At 45.6% G+C, this 19,469-nt stretch overlaps 1 protein-coding gene across 8 annotated transcripts in view; it reads left to right on the forward strand.

The window, feature by feature from the left end:
* Clec16a (C-type lectin domain containing 16A) overlaps positions 1-19,469 on the forward strand; it is a 218,684-nt gene that overhangs the window by 72,352 nt on the left and 126,863 nt on the right. For all 8 annotated transcript variants that reach the window (XM_075942026.1, XM_075942027.1, XM_075942033.1 and 5 more), the window contains exons 12-15: positions 2,107-2,207; positions 13,379-13,501; positions 15,905-16,014; positions 17,694-17,738. In XM_075942026.1, the coding sequence (XP_075798141.1) occupies positions 2,107-2,207; positions 13,379-13,501; positions 15,905-16,014; positions 17,694-17,738 (379 nt within the window). The remainder of the gene's footprint in view (positions 1-2,106; positions 2,208-13,378; positions 13,502-15,904; positions 16,015-17,693; positions 17,739-19,469) is intronic.

Below are 19,469 nucleotides of genomic sequence, written 5' to 3' on the forward strand. Positions count from 1 at the left end.
AGCGTCAGTTCAATCTTGACATCTATTCCACCACAGTGAGAACTGGAGCTACTGTGAATTTCCTTGTATAGTGTCCTGCCTGCACTCAGGAGCAAGTTAGACACCCCCACCCCCACCAAAAGCAAACAAACAAAAACAAAAGCTGTTTTTGTTTTGCTTTGAGACAATCTTAATAAATTGTTCTTCCTGGCTGGCCTGAAATCCACAGAACTCCTCCACCTGCTTCTGCCTTTTGAGTGCTGGGGTTAAAGGTGTGTACCACAGGCCCAGCTCAGCAACCTTTAAGGATACATAAATGATGGTGCACATTCTAAAAAATGTGAAAACTCCAGAAGTGCAAAGAAGAAATAAAAGTCAATGATCCCAGATGTTCCTGTTTTGATTATTTCTTATCAACTTTTTCAGGACCACTTTTCTGGGCATTGTGCCCCCTTCTCTAGCTCATGCCTGTCATGTTTTATTTCTCCTTTTGCTGTCCAATATCAAACCCCACCATCTTTGTCACATCATTACCTTTAGTAAACACATGCTTAGTAGCTTCATAATACTCCATCTCATACCTAAAAGACAGCACACCAACCAAGCCTTTGGTGCTTGATTATTTGTATTATTCCCAAGTGTAAAGACAATCCAAATTGTGAGCAGCTGGTTTACAAGAAATGTTTTACAATTTATACTGCTCTCAACTTTGGCAGAGTTATTGCTAGAAAACTCACAAAACTCAAATCTCCACACAATAGGGTTGTGGACAGGTCTGAATGGAGGAGCCCCATCCTGGGCTCTAGAAAATAGAGACTGAATGTCAATGATCACTTTAAGGTCTTTCCTTATAATTTTTGTGTGTCATGTGTTTATTTGAAACACAACAAATACATTTTTACTACTTCTTTATTTTCATTTTTCAGCTTAATATTTTGTGTTGATACATCAGGATTTGAGGGCTTAGGATGAGGAGCTAGGAGTATAACTCTAATGGAGCTCTTGCCCAGCGTGCTCAAGGTCCTCCACTCTATCCCGCACTGTCCCATCAAAGGCCTACAGTATTCAAAATGGTGTGGAAGGCTCTACAGCGGATGATCTGCCTTGAGCAGCCGTTATTTTCACCCTCGTAGGTAGTCCATGCTACGAATACCCATGTGACTTCTGGGCGTTAAATATATCCTTGTTCACTGTGGAGTACTTGGCATTCTTGACCTCAGCCTGGTATTCAGTGGGCAACCTCAGATGGGATCAGAGTCTCCTGCCCCAGACCTGCCCGTGTCCATTCTCTTGTCTGTTACTGAAGAGTCTTGCTAGCCTTGATCCTACACTAAGAAAGACAGCCTTTGGGATGTGCATTTTCCAGGTTATGGCAACTCTTTATATCTTATTCACAGAGCACAAGAGGTGAGAGACCTCACTATCAATTCTTCTAGTCAAGGAATATTAGCCCAAGAAATTGCTGAATCAGGACACTGCCAAAATGAAATCATGGAGAAGTGTCCTTGAAATATTAAATATAACAATCAAATACAGTGCATGACCCTATTCCGAGACCCTCCAGTCAGCCTCTAGCTGGAATGCTTCTGTGTGGTTGAGGAGGTGGGACAGTTATGTCACTCAGCAGAGGGTTTTTAGCAGGAAGAAGACAGATCAGCATCTGAACCCAGGCAGTCTGACTCCATAACTGTACCTTTAAACTTACTCATGTGCCTGGCCAGGTGGTATGGGTCCATTAGAGCATCCCGTTTTCTTCTTTATTCTCTCCGTCTCTCCTTTAAAGTGATGATGTGTGCCTGTGTTGTCTCTGCCAGCTGGCAAGGGAGTGCAGAATGGCTGGCACTTGTACCTAGCGTCTCCAGCATCCGAGACACCCAGTGACTGATGTCAAATGACTAAGATGTCACTTTCCCCTCTGGATAGCAGCTTTCCAAGGTCAGAGCCCATCTCTCATTTGTACGGTTGTGTTCCCAGTGCCTGATTCTGCACCAGGCACATACTGTGTTCACCACAAACGAGTGGCCTTAGAGTCCAGACCTATAAGAAACAAAACCAGCTGTTGCTGTCAGGTGAGAGAGGGAAAATGTACATGTGTCCAGAGGATTATAGACCTCTCCTCTTTTCCAGGCCCTTCCTGGATATGGTATACCATGCCCTGGACAGCCCCGATGATGATTACCATACCCTCTTCGTGCTCTGTCTCCTATACGCCATGTCTCATAACAAAGGTAGGCATGCTCCTCACCATCTTCAGTGTCTGACACAGTGCTCTGCTGTTCACTGGTATGGAGGGAGGAGGAAGGAGGGAGGAGGGAGGGCATTTTGGGAAGGCGTTTCCTTTCTGGCCTCTGAAGTGACTACTACAGTGCTCTTCTTCAGCCACATTACAATTTCTCAGGTGTTTTTCTGCAGACTGAAGCCACAGGCATTGGTGACTCAGGCATGGTGGTGGGAAATTCAAGTGTGGCTGTCTAAACCAGTGAGGCCAGCTTCCCACTGTGGCTTTCTACAGACCCCTCTCTGCTTTACAACTAACCTGACCAACGACCACTTTGACATCAGAGCAAAACCAGTCAAATTGGAACCTTGGTTTTTCTATTTATAATACTCGATGTTCTTACCGTGGGCTCAGTGCTAAAATAGACTTAGGTGGAAGTGTAGGTTTCCTTTCTGAAGAGAGGTGTGGTTCTCCAGCTTCCCTGGCTCAGGCTGTGTGTGTGGCCAGGCCCCAGTTCCAAAAGAACTGACAATTGACTGACATACACCAGTTCCTCCCTCAGTGCCCAGTGCTGGGAAAAGCTTCTGCTGTTGGCCCACCTGGCTCCCCACACTCAAGTTTGGAGACTTTTCTCAAGAATATTCATGAGGACTGGAGTTGGCATAGATTGACACATGGTGTCAAGTGACATTGCAGGAGGTTACTATTCAGCTTGTTGGGAGTAGATGTCTACTAAGTGCTGTTTGCTAAGACAGCCTATGGCTAGAGTCATTAAAGCAGAGCTAAATCTCAGTTATTTTTAAATCATTTTTAAACATTAGTCATGCAAATTAAGTCAGTTAGCAGCACAAAAACATGTAGTGGAAATGCCTCCCCTCTGCTTTGTCCCCAGCCTTCTTCTTCAAGACAGCTTCTGCATCAGTTTCTCACATGCCCTCTAAGGAAGCTGTTAAGAAGAAAACCAGCTGCACCCGTAGCCACCAGTGGGTGTCCATGTGACTTGCTGCTGGGTGCTTCTCATCTGTGGAAATGCCTGCTGCATGTCTGGGCCATAACTGGTTCTGTCTCCTTAGTAACTACAGTAGGCAGCCTCCGGAGTTTCTTCTCTAGAAGGATATTCTCAACAGCTCTGCTCAGTGTAAACCATTCTGCTTATAATGAAGCTAAAGGCCTGGTCTCAAGCCACCACTACCTCTTCCGTCTCTTGCTCCTCTTCCTCCTCCTCCTGTGGTTTAGGGTAGAGATGGAACCCAGAATCCCATGTATTTTAGCCCAGTCTTACAACTTGAGACTTTAAAGAGCATGACAAGCTCCAATTCCTGCTGATGTTGTGTCTGATCCCCTCCCACACATACAGTCTCCTTCCTTCCCCTACGGCCCCTCCAACACCCCGCTCACTGCCTCTACCCTAGAATTCATTACTGGAAGTCAGACAACTCCATGACCGATTCTGTAGTCAGTTCCTGCTGGTGGCATGCTGGATGCCTCTGCCCAGTGTTCCAGCACACCTTGCCAGGCTGCATTCATCCCGTAAATATACACTCCCTGCCATTCTGTTTTTGTTAGCATTGCCATCCAGAGTCACAGCTGCCATGACCATTAGCACTTTGCTTCCTTTGTTCCTGACAGTTTCCCATCAGTTTGTCTGTTCTCCCTTTCTGGCATGTACAGGGCTGGCTCAAGCCTGGCGTGGAGATGGAAACCAAGGCAGGAGTAAAGAGAAAAATGAGGGTGGGCCTACTGTCATGGTTATTATCTTAGGCTTGCAATTATCAGCTCCTGCTCCGGTCACAGGTATTGCTGTTTATTGTAGTCCACCTTCCATAGAACCCCTTACAGCGAGACTGCTTTGACTCTCTGTCCTTTGCTATTCAGGAACATTCAGTTTCTCCCTTAACTTCCACCCCCACCCCCATACCTGCTCTGTAGACTATCAAGACCACCTTGGTTTGGTTTCTAGAATTCCCTTCTCAGACCTTTGGCAGGGGCTGGGAGCAGAGTCACACTCAGATGCAGCAACAGAACTCTGGTAGAGGTCAACTTGAGGCACCTCTCGTGCTCCTCCCTGAACTCAACCATGTTCCTGTGAATAAGCAATGAAAACTACCTCTCCTCCATGGAGGCCAAAAGAAAAAGTCTATGAGAAGGCTGGACAGGGGCATCTCACAGGAGCCATGAAGCTGATGGGAAGGACTGGAAAGGACTGTTAGAAACCTTGGCAGTAAGTATTGATGAGCCTTCCTTCAAGGGCTCCAATTTGGCCTAGTCAGTCAGATGTCTGTAGCTTGGTGCTGTGCCTGACTCTGGAAGGTAGACTTTTCTTTCCTGCCCTAATAACCAGTTCCTAATTAACTGACATGGAGACTAAATATTAATTATAAATGCTTGGCTGATAGCTCAGGCTTATTACTAACTAGCTATTACAACTTAAATGAACCCATTTCTATTAATCTATGTGCTGTCCTGAGGCTCGTGGCATTTACCTCTCCAGTATGTCTTGCTTCCTCCCTGGCTGCTGACCCCTTCTTCCTAGAGTCCTCTGTGTCTAGCTGTCCCTTCTATACTTCCTGTCAGCTTTTAATTAAACCAATCCAAGTGACAAATCTTCACAGTGTACAAAAAGATTATTCTACAGCAGGTCAGTGTTGGCTAGGGATGGTATCATACATAGCACATACTGGTCCTAGGGCCCAGCCCTGTGTGTGGGACTCTTCTTTGGAAGCCCAGGAGCCACCCTAGTTAGTGCAACATAACACCTGTTCCTCAGAGAATCTGCACCTTCTTGAACTCATTCGTAGTCTTTCGGGTTATTTTCTCTTTTTCCAATCACCACTATGGAGGTTCCTCTCAGAAGTCACCTTCTCCAACGTTCTTTTCAGCTCTCTTTGGTGACACTCTGGGTTAATGCTACCTGCTATGAAATTTTATGGACCTTGCTAGATTTGACCTGTTACATTTTCTTAAGGATTTTTTTTTTTTGAGGCAAGATCTCATGCATACCAGTCTATCTTGAAATTCACTTTGTAGCTAGGGATGACTGTGAACTTCTGCTTCTCCTGCCTCCGCCCTCCCAAATGCTGAAATTGCAGATGTGCACCATCATTCCTGGTATAGACAGTGCTGAGGCCTCATCTGAGTTTGATATGCAACCCTCACTGTTAAGGATTTTTGTATGTGTGTTCATGGAACACTGATCTATATATAGACTCTTGCAATTCTCTTATCTGGCTACACTGCAGTGATGTACCTTAGAGTGTAGACTGGAAGGTAATTCATCCCCCTTAGTTTCTTGGGATATTATATGTATATTTTTTTAAAAAGCTAGGATTATTTCTTTTGTAAGTATTCTTTGAGCCAGTGGAGCTGTGTGGACAAGGTATTTTCTATGAGGATTTTTTTGTTTTGTTTTGTTTTGAGATCAGATATGTAGCCTAAGATAGCCTCAAACTTGCAACCCCTCTGTCTTAGCCTCCTAAGTGTTGGGATTACAGGTGTGTTCCACCACACCCAGCTGAAGGAAGGTTTTAACCATCAAATTTCTTATTGGAGATATTAGATCATTTCTTTCTTTTGAATGAGTTTTGATAATCTTTCAAGGACTTTGTCATTTCATCTAACCTATAAAACTTATTATTATAAGGTTCAGACAGTCCCATTTATTATTTTTCTCAGTGTCTGGGGTTATATTTAGAAAGAGTACTCCTGTGCCAATGTGTTCACGTCTAGTTTCCACTTTCTGTTCTATGAGGTTGGCTTTATGTTGAGGCCTTCAATCCATTTGGACTTGAATTTTGTGCATGACAGTAGATATGGATCTATTTTCATGTTGATACCCAGTTATGCCAGAACCATTTGTTGAATATACTTTCTTTTTTCCCTTTTATATTTTTTGCTTTTTGTCAAAAATCAGGTGTTTGTAGATGTGTGTATTGATATCTGGGTCTTTGATTCGGTTCCATTGGCCCTCCTGTCAGTTTTTATGCCAATACCTGGCAGATTTCAGTACTCTAGCTCTGTAGTAAAGTTTGAAGTCAGGGGTTGTGATGCCTCCAGAAGTTCCTTATTGTACAGGATTGTTTTGGCTATTCTGGGTTTTTGGGGTTTTTTGTTTTTGGTTTTGGTTTTTTTGTTGTTGTTTTTTTTTTTTTTTTTTGCTTTTCCATCTGAAGTTGAATATTATTCTTTTGAGGTCTTTGAAGTATTTTGCTGGGATTTTGATGGGCATTGCATTGAATCAGTAGATTGCTTTTGATAAAATTGCCATTTTTACTATGTTAATTCTACCTACCCAAGAGCATGGGAGATCTTTCCATTTTCTGGTGTCTTCTTCAATTTCTTTCTTCAAAGATTTAAAGTTCTTGTCACACAGGTCTTCCACTTCTTTGGTCAGAGTTACTCCGAGATATTTTATGCTATTTATGGCTATTGTGAAGGGTGTTGTTTCTCTGATTTCTTTTTCAGCCCATTTATCAAAGGAGGGCTACTGATTTTTTTTTTGAGTTAATCTTGTATCCTGCTACATTACTGATGATGTTTATGAGTTGTAGAAGTTGCTTGGTAGGATTTTGGGGGTCACTTTTGTAAACTATCATATCATCAGCAAATGTATTTTTACATCAATGTTCATGAGTAAGATTGGTCTATAATTCTCTTTTTTAGTAACATCTTTTGGTGGTTTGGGTATCAGGGTAATTGTAGCCTCATAAAAAAAGTTTGACGGTGTTCCTTTTGTTCTCTTGTGTGAAACAGTTTGAGGAGTATTGGGATTGAAAATCTTGTAGAATTCTATGCTGAAACCATCTGATCCTGAGCTTTTTTTGGTTGGGAGACTTTTGATGACTGTTTCTATTTTTTTTTAGCAGTTATAGGTCTATTTAATTTGCTTATCTGGTTTTTATTTAATTTTGGTAAGTGATATTTATTCAGAAAGTTGTCCATTTCCTTTAAGTTTTCTAATTTTGTGGAGCACAGGTTTTCAAAATATGACCTAAGATTCTCTGGATTTCCTCCATGTTTGTTGTTGTGTCCCCCTTTTCATTTCTGATTTTAGCTCAAGCTTCTTATTAATTAACTCTTACATCTTAAATTATCCCATAATTCTTGTCTGTGTTAGCCATGTGGCTTGGTACCTTCTATCAGTGAGGCACCCTCATCTTGCTTCCTCTGCAACTGGGTGATGACTGCAGACTCAGCCTTTTCTCTTCCCAGAATTTTCCTATTCTGGTTGCCCTGCCTATACATCCTGCCTGGCTACCTGCCAGTCAGTGTTTTATTTATTATTTATTTATTTATTTATTTATTTATTTATTTATTTATTTATTTATTATGTATACACTATTCTGTCTGTGTGTATGCCTGCAGGCCAGAAGAGGGCACCAGACCCCATTACAGATGGTTGTCAGCCACCATGTGGTTGCTGGGAATTGAACTCAGGACCTTTGGAAGAGCAGGCAGTGCTCTTAACCTCTGAGCCATCTCTCCAGCCCCTAGTCAGTGTTTTATTAAACCAATACAAGTGACATGTCTTTACAGGGTACAAGACCATTGTCCCACGGTATTTTCCTATGGACAGGACAGCTTCTGTAAGGATGAAGCAGACTGCTTCAGGCAAAGGGCCTGCAGTGGGGAAATACATACATATTCAAGGAGTAGGATGTAGGCCTAGTAGGGCTGGTGGGGGAGCCAAGCATAGTGGGAAACCCTTCTCTAGGGGTAGGAAAATGGCCTCAGGGATGCTGGGGAGATGGCTTTGTGGTTAAAGAGCACCAACTGTTCTTCCAGAGGACTCAAGTTTGATTCCCAGCACCTACAAGGTGATTCACAACCATCTGTTAACAATGCATGTATGTATTGCACAGACATATATGCAGGCAGAACACACATACACATAAAATAAGTAATTTAAAAAACAAGGAAATAAAAAGAATATCCTCAGATGCAAGTTTCCAGAGGACCTCCAGCTAGTGGGAACAGATTATTCAGGGTAGGGTGTACACTGCTAGAGAGAAGCTGAACAGTTCTCTGGGAAGCAGTGGAGACCTTTAGGGCAGCTGAAATGGAGCTGGGAGAGCTGTGACAGGCCTGGGAGTCAGAACTGGAGATGCTGATAGACTGAATATCGGAGTTTAATGTGAAGAGTGTAGGCCCAGCAGGAGGATGAGTTGGTGGTGACTACTACAGTTGGCTCAAGTGCCTTGTGCTAATGTCAGTCACTAAGGGAAGACAGGAGAGGCTCAAGGCTGGGAATATGTCTTCCTTTTGATGTGGGTGGGAGATCTGGATGATGACTGACTTCTGACTCCTTTTTCTCTGTGGCAAATAATGTTCAAAGCCAGTGGAAATGGACCATTTAGAGAGGCAAATTAAAGAGAAATGGGAAAAGCTCAAGTTTGACACCCGAGGCCAGTTCTTTGGGGAAGCTGCTGGTAGAGAAGCTACTACACTTGGTGTGCCAGCCTGGCCACTGAGCACAGGGGCTGCCTTTGGTGACTTTGAATGGTAGCTGTTTGATTGGCTGGCTTTCTGGTGGTTATCTACACTTGATTCCAGCTTCTCTTCTCCATATCCTTTCCCCTGAAGCAGGTCCCGAACAAGATATTCTCTTCTTAGTAGATATTTTTTCCCTTATAAGACAATTTCAGCCTAAAAGCTTTGTTAATAGAAACCAAATGTGAGCTCAGACCTTCCGGTAAATCTTAATAGATGAGATACTGCACTGAAATGAGCAGCCCACAGTGGGAAGGGTTGCCTGATGAGGAAGGCAGTGTCATGATTCAGTCAGCCACATAATGAATTCTGGTTAGTGTCTACGCTTTTGGTCAAGTCTGAGTGGAGTCTGTGTGCAGAGCAGCTCTGTATGCCTAAGTCTTTCCAGTTCACTCGTTGTTCTCCCCAGCCCCAGCTGCTTACCCAGGAGGCGCTTGGACTTTGGGGTTTGTTTTGTTTTGTTGAGAAGTTCCTGGAATAGCACAAGAGGTAAGGGAAAGCTAGAAAGTAGGTGACAAAGTTCTAAGCATGAGGACCAGCAAGCACCACCCAGATTGCAGCTGCCAGAAGCTCAGCATGGGAAGCACATTGGAAATTGACTTAACATCTGCTGGGCTCTTGGTATAGTTGGCCTAAAGTGTTCCAGCTCTGAGAATGCCTACAGGGTACAGCTTGGGAGAACCTGGGGGTCACAAGAAACAGAAAACTAGTGGATATATTTACCTGCTCCCTTCTAGTCTTGGGTCAGGTCTCCATGGCCTTCTATAAATATCTTTGCTAAGGGTGTCTTCCAACCTTGGCATGAGCAAGCACTGCAGCTAAGAAGGAAGCATCCAGAAATCAGAGTTGCAGTGTGGAACCATGCCTTCCCTTTTTCTTCTGGATTCTTTGAATTAGTTCATTGGAAGTGACACTCTGCAGCAATATGGACTCTTTGGACCAGCCTAGGCTATGAACTCAAGTCCCTCCAACCATACCAACCATTGGCAGGAAGGGAATGAGGAAGCAAATGGCCTGCCGGGAGGTAGATCTCAATTGGCTATATGCTGCGTGTGAGGGTTTCATTGGAAATTTTTTTGAGACACTTGAGATTTGAGCACATAGGACAATATATTATTCCCGAGGCTTATTTCAGACAGAGCAAAATGAAGGTGTAACGTGTTTGCCACAGAACCTGCCTTTCTGTAACTGAAAACTATGGTGCATACGTGTCACATCTGTTGCTCTTACCTTTTACATACATGTCCCTGTCATGTTGGGTCATGTTTTAGAGGGAAACAGTCCACTGTGGCTGGAGCATGAAACAACAAGTCACATTGTATCCTCAGTCTGGAAGCAGAGTGATGCTTCTGAGGAGGGGTCTGCGTGCTCTGTTCAGGCTCCATGGAAACACCCTCCCAGACACACCCACATCTGTAATTCCATCTAGTTAAGTGGAGTTCACCTTATTTCTTCACCACTGTCAGCCAGTATTTTCTTTTAGTCAGGTAGTTAAAATCCCACACCTGGCTTCCAAAGAACGGTGGTGGTGATGATGCAGTGCTCGTCACAGAATGCTGTCTGTCCCCTGGCATACGGTTGAGCTGTCCTCAGCTCACAAACTGCTAGGCTCTTGTTTCCTCCAGCTGCTTCTGTGATAACTTTTTCTTTTATTCAGTTGTCATAGTGTAGTACCTTTTTGTTTCTTTGGTTGTGTTTTTGTTTGGTTTGTAGTAGGCCATATTTGAGTAAAATTAAATCTGGCAAGGTGACTCAACAAATGAAGGTACTTGCTGCCAAGCTTGACAACCTAAATTTGATCCCCAGGAACCCACATAGTAGAGGGAGAGAACCAACTCTCATAGATTGTCCTCTGCCTGCTCTACCTATATCCCCATAAATAAATATAATTAAAAATTTCATATAATAAAATGTGTTAATGCAGTGGGTGTGGTGACACATAACTGTAATTCTTACTATGCTCAGGAAGGTGGAGAGGGGCCAGCCTGGGCCTCATAAACAGGTGTAGGGCGGTCTTAGGGTACATGTGAGACCTTTTTCAAAAATAAAATAGTTAACTCCATTAAGATCTAACCCAGAGGATTTTGTGTTGAGAACCCTGCTAAATAGCATGGCACACATACTTTGGACAGGAAGAGGGAAGAACTAACGAGCAGGAATCTTGTGATATGGGCCAGAAAGACAGAAGATGGAGTTGGCTCCAGATTTTTTTGTTACCTTTGTGGCCTTGGCAAACATTTCTTTTTGAGCTCACTTTATGAAGACTTATTTTTATGCATTATTTTTCTTGTGCAGGCACTAGGAAGACTGTCTTTATAATAAGATCCTACCCTTCCTCCAGAAAATTCTATCTTTGCCTATAGAGCTTGAGCTTTTGGTTGGTTGGAGGTGGTGACTGTTGCTGAGCCCTGGAATGCACAGCTCCTTGAATGTGGCTTTCATAGTGAGCTTCCCGTATGAGTGGTGCCACTATCCCTCCCTAACTGGATTTCAGTCACCTCTGGAATCATCTAAAGGTGACCCTGCTGCCTTCAGCATGCTCTATGACCATCACACTGAGCCTCAATTTCTTCGCCAAAGGCATGCTTGATATACTGTGTGGACCAGAGTTCAGGGCTCTGGGATCCTCCCCTGACAGATAGCCAAGAAAGAACAAAATGACCTCAGAGGGATTTCTTCCTGTCTCTGGAAGATTTTGCCCCAGATCTCTTCGTGTTTCAGAAAGTCTAAGGAAAGCTAGAGAAATCCCAGGAAAAAAACAAAGGGCCTCCCTATGGAAACTCAAGCTCTGGCTCCAGCTTGCCTATTATCTAGGAGGCTCCACCTCTGTGGACTGGTGAAACTGATGGTATAGTGTGCTAGGGAGGAAGGGCAGCCAGAGCTTTGCTCAGAGCCATAGAGCAGCAGTCCTGCCCTGTATGTCCCACCCCTCAAATGGAAGGAAGGAGAGATATTGGGACAGGAGTGATACCTATAGGAAAGTAAAGGCCAAAAAATTTGGATTGCCATTTTTACTATGTACTTCAGAGTTCTTCCAAGTTGGACAGTTGGCATCAAAATGCAGAATCTACATGTTCAGCTTCAGAGCCACACTGTGGGCATGAGAGAGGCTTACACAACAACCCTCAGGCTATTGCTTCCTGCCCAAGTCATTTCAACAAAGCAGAATACTGCTTTAAGGCACCAGTGCTGTGCACCCACAGAGCAGGGATTCCTCGGGAACTAGCTGTGCCACCTCCACTGCTCATCAAGGTTCTAGACAAAGCCTCACCTGGTACTCAAGGGACCACATTTCAAGAGTTCTGAGAGTACCACCTCCCCCAACTAGAATAACAGGAAAAACTATGCTTCAGGCATAAACAATCCACAGGGGTCTCCTTGCTTGGGTCAAGCGCTGTGTTTATTTCTGCAAGTATTTCTCAAGCACTGTGTCAGATTAGAGGATAGGAGTCAGCAGAGCGCTGCCTCTGGCCTGTACCATTGTAGCAGTGCTGGCAGGTCTTCCTGCCATCTAAGTTCCTGGCAGTTCTTTAGGAAAAATAATCTCATGGCCTATGGCTACAGACTTACCCATTCCCTTTCCTTAGCCACCCTCCACCCCATCCTTTGTTTTGTCTTTTAATAAATACTATTCATTTCCCCTGAGGGGGGAAATTTTTTTGGTGTCTTAGTGGTAGATATGCTTTATGAATTTTTATTATTTGTGCATCTACCTAGACTAAAGGTTTAACTCGGCTCCTCTCTGCCGATCTATTCCTCAGGGGCAGGGCTGGCATCCTCACTCAGCTCAGAGCCTGCCGCCAGCATGAGAGCTCACCAGTGAGAGCTTAAGGTTGTGGTTGTTGGAGCCTCATATGTCTCATCTCTGTTTCTCTGTGTCTGTGTCTGCAGGGCTAGAAAGTGCCCAGCAGAGGGCTGCCCTTATGTGGCACACAGACGTGGTAGAGAGCAGCAATGAGTTGCTCTGTGGGAAAGCTGCTCCTTTTTGCTTCTGCCTCATCTATCAGAGATGCCACCACTGTTGTCTGCTAAGCGTTTGCCAGCCCTTGCTTCTAATCGAGACGGAGTAGGCCTTGGGCTCCAGTGAGTTCAGTCAACAGTCATTGGCTAGAATGTGAGAACACTGTTCCATCTGGCTTTCGTAGTTACTGTTAGTTATCACACCAAATGGCAATAGAAAATAATATGGTTTGTATGATTTTGTGCACATGCACGCATTTGTGTGTGTGTGTGTGTGTGTGTGTGTGTGTGTGTGTGTGTGTGTGTGAGAGCATATGCATGTGTTTGGAGGCTAGGAGCCAACCTTGGGTCTTCCTTAGGCACCACCCCCTTTGTTTTTTGTGACAAGGTCTCTCACTAGCCTAGAGTTCACCAACTGGGCTAGGCTCTCTGACTAGTGAGCCCCAAGTATTTCCCCAGTACTAGAATTACAATATGTGCCACATACTGTACATGGCTTCTGGGAATTGAGCTTGGGCCCTGATACCAGTGCAGTAAGCACTTTACCAGCAGAACCATCTCCCCACCACCAGAAATTTTATGTTTTGCTATATCTATGCATGTTCAATGTACATAGAACCCAGACCAGGCCTCACTTTACAGAGAAGAAACACAGGCTGGCGTTGAAGTTTTAGGAAGAAGATGCTCACTGAGGCAGCTTTGCCAATGGCCGTTTCTCTTCTTTCTCCATTCTAGGCATGGATCCTGAAAAACTAGAGCGAATCCAGCTCCCAGTGCCAAGTGCAGTTGAGAAAACCACCTACAACCATCTGCTAGCTGAGAGACTCATCAGAATCATGAACAATGCTGCCCAACCAGGTACCCCTGTCTTAGAGGCTAGATCCCTAGCCAGGCACCATGAGCCCTAGGTTCTGGATGTGGAGAAATCTCACCTCTTTCTTTTTCTCTAGCCACCAGCATTTGTCTTTTATTGGACCCAGGACTTTATCACTGGGGTTGTCCCTACCCTTGGTTGTAGCTCCCTCTCTCTTTTCTCTCTCTGCACCAGCCTTACTCTGCTGCTTTTGTGATGGCTGGGACCCTCCTCTCTGGGAAGCCTGAGGCCGTACTGTGGGAATGAAGTAGGCTGTGACTCAGAGTGAGGGCAACCCATTTGAAGGGTTGAGTGAAAGTACACTCTTGTGCCCAGTGTTTCCAGTGGTTTGACCCAGCACCCGTGTGCAGCCAGACTACTAAGGCAATGACAGAATGGAATGAAGCTCTAAGCACGGCTTTTCCAGCTAGGGTAACTTTTCCTTCAGGATATATGTGACTATGACTGCAGACATTTTAAGCTGAATGACTAAGAATGTTCCTGCCTCTAGTGGCTAAAAGTCCAGGACACTGCTAAATATCTCAGGTTGCCCAGGACTTCTACAGCACAGAGTTACTTGGCCTGGAATGTCAATAGTTGCATGGCAAGTTCTCTACAGAGACAGGAGAAAGGTTACTAGAACGAAAGAATGCATAGGGGACAATCTGGCCACCTGCTTGCCCCAGTGGGGAAGAGTACGGTTAGAGCAGCCTGGTGTGGTAAGCCTGGACCAGGTCAACCAGAGTTGGTCAAGTGGTGACTGGAGCACTATGTGGCTATGCTACCAAGTGGGAGAAGGACCTGGAAAGCCACATCAGTGGCCTCAGGGTGACAGCAGGTATCATAGCAGTTATTCACAGAATAGATGCTTTCTGATTGTATCCTACATACCAGCTAAGAGCCACAACTGATGGTCTTCAAATCCCAAAAGCTGTCACTGTGGAGATAGGGTCTTACACTCAGAGGCCAGGACAAAGTTAGCATTGGGGAACAACATGCATGGTCTGTAAAAGTCTAGATGAAGAAAGGGATGTCGTGGATTGAGCCCTTGAGACACTGTTCATACCTAGTGGTAGCAAAGAAAAAGAGATAACCTAGGACACAGAGTGTGACTCGACATTGCGTACCCCTTGGGGTCAGTTATTGCTGAGAGCTCCACTTAAAGGAGGCAGAGCCTTTTCCTGGGGCTGGAGTCAGGAGCAAGCTTTGCAGGGTGCAGTGGGAGCCACGTGGGTTAGGGCACTGAGGGGAGCTGTGCTGTGGCCAAGAATAGGGTCTGCTCTTTGACCTGCACTTGTGAAGGCAGGAGCTTGCTGACCAGCAGAGGGAGTATGCACATAGACCTCTGGATGGAGAGGGGATGGGAGGTCTGGAGGAGGTGGGTTGGGGCTGCATCAGTAAGTAGGGACCACTTTCCCTGAGCTTTTGTCATGCTAAGCAAGACCTGCTTTGCATGTATATAACTAAGAACAAATTTTTCTTCTCATCTATTTCAACAGCACCTACAGGGCATTATTAGCAAAAGGGCTGGTATTCGGGGTATGTCCCTGGGGAGCGTGTGCTTGGGCTCCAGGGTCTAAGACCTCAGGAACAAGGCCCAGAGGTTCTCTGCTTTCTCTTTCTACTATTACATACACCTCTACCTTTCCTTAGATAAAGTGCAAAGACCCATGGGACAGTTTGCTTAACAGTAGTTGGCCTTGCTCTGGGTAATGGGTGTCTTCCCTCGGAGGAAAGAGATGGCTTCCAGTAGCAACCCAGAACATAGCATAGAGTCCTGAAAACATTATTTGAGACCCTGGCCTCAGCCAAGAGACCAGCTTAGCCAAAATGGCTGTTGTATAGGGATAGGGATGGGGCTGGGGGAAAGGAAAGGAAGCCCTGCCCTTGGGAGGGAGAGGTTTAGGTAGGGGTTGGGGTGAGGAGTGCTGAGTGAGACTTGTCCTGAGTTTGAGACCTAACAGGTGATATACTCATTCTAGAAGGGAGAGAAGGCTCAACTCCACTGAGTTACATGATCCAGAGTGGGCTGTTGGTTTTGAACCCGTACTGAAGTGGGAAACATGCTGGACAGGCACAGCTACAGCACAGCCTTCCATCTTCTCCCATCTTCCCTTGTTCAGCTGATAAAGGGACTTCAGGACAGATGGGAGCTAAAAGGCTTACCAAGGCGTGTTGACTTGTAACTACTAGAAAGGGAGTTGACATGTGTAGCTCCCTCTGCGCTCCCCTGGACACAAGAAGCCTTGAGCAAGACTGTCTTTCAGGTGATGAATACCCTCAAAAAGGGAAAACAAGAGCCTTGTATCCTGGATGGGCACTGGGCTCTGGAGTACTGGGCTGACCTCTTGTACCTGGGGTGAGCACTAGGCTCTGGGGTACCGGGCTGACGCTGGTGTGCTCTGCAGATGGCAGGATTCGGTTGGCCACACTGGAGCTGAGCTGCCTGCTCCTGAAGCAGCAAGTACTGACCAGCTCCGGCTGCGTCATCAAGGATGTGCATCTGGCCTGTCTGGAGGTGAGTCCATGCCTTCCCCTTCCCTTCTTATGCTGTCCCTCAGCTGAGGAGATCATTTACAAGGCTGCTGGCACTGCCTGTTCCACAGCATCCCTCGCATAGTTCAGAGAAGCTGGGCCTGAGACACCTGTGACTCCCAAGATCCTACACATGTCCAGAGATGCCTCCCTCCATCCAGACCACATTCTTGTATTGCAGTAGCTTCTTTTGGAATAATCCACTTCTGGATCAGCTCCAGAAGTTTTCATATGTTCCTTTTATGTGACAAAGCTTTTATACATGTAGAAAGGTATCCACCTACCATGTTGGGTGTTTTTGTTTTAGTTTGATTTGGTTTGGTTTATTGTTTTGTGTGTGTGTACATGTGTGTGTGTGTGCACGTGTGTGCGTGTGTGTGCACATGTGGGTGTGTGCTCGTGTGGGCGTGTGTGTGTGCTCGTGTGGGCATGTGTGTGTGCACATGTGTGTGCGCGTGTGTGCGTGTATGTGTGAACGTGTGGACGTGTGTGTGTGCACATGTGGGCGTGTGTGTGTGAGCGCGTGTGTGTGCACATGTGGGCGTGCGTGTGTGTGCACATGTGGGCGTGCGTGTGTGTGGGCGTGTGTGCACGTGTGAGGGGGTGTGCGTGCACGTGTGGGCATGTGTGTGCACGTGTGGGCGTGTGTGTGCACGTGTGGGCATGTGTGTGTGTGCGTGTATGTGTGCACGTGTGGGCGTGTGTGTGCACGTGTGGGCGTGTTGTGTGCATGTGTGCGCATGCGTGTGTGTGCACATGTGGGTGTGGGTGTGCACGTGTGTGGGCGTGTGTGCACATGTGGGGGTGTGTGCGTGCATGTGTGTGTGCACGTGTGGGCGTGTGTGCGTATGTGTGCACGTGTGTGTGTGCACGTGTGGGCATGTGGGTATGTGTGCGTGTGTATGTGTGCACATGTGGCCGTGTGTTTGTGCATGTGTGTGCACGTGTGGGCATGTGTGTGCACGTGTGGGCATGTGGGTATGTGTGCGTGTGTGTGAACGTGTGGGCGTGCGTGTGTGTACGTGTGGGCGTGTGTGTGTGCACGTGTGGGCGTGTGTGTGCACGTGTGGGTGTGCGTGTGTGTGGGCGTTTGTGTGCGTGTGTGCGGGCGTGTGTGTGTGTGTGCGTGTCTGTGCGCATGTGTGGGCGTGTGTGTGTGCACGTGTGGGCATGTGTGTGTGCACGTGTGGGCGTGTGTGTGTGTGTGTGTGCTAAAATACACATTTACTGGGTTCTCAGTATCTTTTATCATCTTTTGCTTTAGAAAATGTAGGAGCCGGGCAGTAGTGGCACACGCCTTCAATCCCAGTACTTGGAAGGCAGAGGCAGGTGGATCTGTGAATTTGAGGCCAGCCTGGTCTATGTAGTGAGTTCCAGGACAGCCAAGACTGTTACACAGAGAAACCCTGTCTTGGGTAAAAAAGAAAGAAAGGAAGAAAATGTAAGCAGTGCAGAGGTGAAAAAGAACAGCTGAGGTTTACCTTTGGATGTGTCTGTTCTGATCCACTCCCACATATATATGCACACGTTGGTGAAGTAATGTGTTTTATTAAAGCAGAGACATAGCTGTGTTCAATAACCTATTCCCCTGCTTAACTAAGTCAACCACCGTTTCCCCTCAGATATGTATGTGTCCCTCACATCTTCCTTCTTTTTCAACAGGGTGCAAGAGAAGAGAGTGTCCACCTTGTACGGCATTTCTATAAGGTATTTGGCAGCACAGGGAAGCAGTAGCATGGGGTATCTCTTGTGAAGTATAGGATGGTGGGGTCTAGTCCTATACACAATCTTCAGTGTGTGTGTGTGTGTGTGTGTGTGTGTGTGTGTGTGTGCACGTGTGCACTTGTGAATTCATTCATAAGTATGTGCATATGTGCATTCTAAGGCGTATATATAGAGGTTAGACGAGAACTTTGAGGAGCTGTTATACTCCTTCCAATGTGGAATCTGGGGACCAAACTTAGGGTCATCAGGTTTTACTGCAAGCACTTTTACCTGCTGAGCCATTTTGTCAGCCCTTCAGTTCTTTTTTTACACCTGTGAATATTGAACACACATGCTCGATTTCATAGTCTCCAGAGCTGTGGCCTCTAAACTTTTTATGTTTTGTTATAAGAACAATAAAAATTTTGTGGACTGACTTCTAGTTTATGGCAATTTGTTTATCAGTTACTCGTGAATTTACAGTAATTTGTGAGATGTATGTGTATGACAAAGTCATATGTTTGTGACTTATGTATCCTAATACATAGAAAACTACTATGATTTTATTACTTGTATACCTGTGTAATGCATGATTTTGTTACTTACATACGTGTGTAATGTATGTGTAAACATGCATGCTAAGAAGCCTCATGCAAGCGTCTGAAAATTATCTTGAGTTTAGTAAGATGACCTTTAGGATCTGAAGGATTTAAAGACATTATCTTCAGGTTCCAAGTGATTGCTTTGTGGTTTTGGTTTTGTTGTTGTTGCTGTTGTTTTGGGGGGAGGTTTTTCTGTTTGTTTGGTTTTTGTGGGGTTTTTTTTTTTCAGTTTTTATTTACTTAGTTATTTATTTAGGTTTTTTTCCCAGACAGGGTTTTTCTGTGTAGCTTTAGAACCTGTCCTGGAACTTGCTCTGTAGCCCAGGCTGCCCCCGAACTCACAGATCCACCTGCCTCTGCCTCCCGAGTGCTGGGATTAAAGGTGTGCACCACCACTGCCCGACTCAAGTGATTGCTTTAGGATATCAAGCTTTAACAGTTTAGCTTGGGCCTTAGCAGAGTTGGGCTGCTGTGAGAAAACACCATCAACAGCAGTCCTTTCAGAAACCACCAAGTCAAACAAAGATTAAGACAGATGGGTGTGCAGTGAGGATCCGCTCCCCACACACACACACCCTCCACACCTACGCCCTCCACGTCCTCACATGGAGAACACCGATGTTCAGCTGTAGTGGGTTTATGCACATGGCTAGTCATCCTAGTCACCCCAGTGAGCTCATCTTTTGTTTCTATACATCCTGGTCCTGCTTTCCCTGAGCAAAGCTCCAGAGCTCCTGAGAGGGGAAGTGGCAGCGCTGTCTCACCTTCCTGCTGCAGCTGTTGTCAGCTAATTGCACTAAAGCCCAGTCCTGTAATCTAGAGCTCTGCCTTGGCAGGACCAGGTGACCTGATCAGCTGTAGTTGTAGACATGCCCAGACAAAGGGGACCACTGTGGGCCACCACACTCTGGGGAGGAAATCCCAGCTGCCCTTCAGAGAACCACACTTGGCTTTTAAGCAAGAATCCAGTGAGCCTCTTTAGCCCAGAAGAAAGAAGAAACCTGGGACTGCCCTATTCTTCTTTGGACCTCTTCCCAGTAGAACTGCTCTAAGTCTGTGTACCCGTTGGAAATGTTGAGGTTGTGAACATAGAGAGGCACAGAGGAGCCATTTCCCAGAAGCTACTTCCTGG

Source organism: Microtus pennsylvanicus, chromosome 11, assembly GCF_037038515.1.
Source record: "Microtus pennsylvanicus isolate mMicPen1 chromosome 11, mMicPen1.hap1, whole genome shotgun sequence".
NCBI lineage: Eukaryota > Metazoa > Chordata > Mammalia > Rodentia > Cricetidae > Microtus > Microtus pennsylvanicus.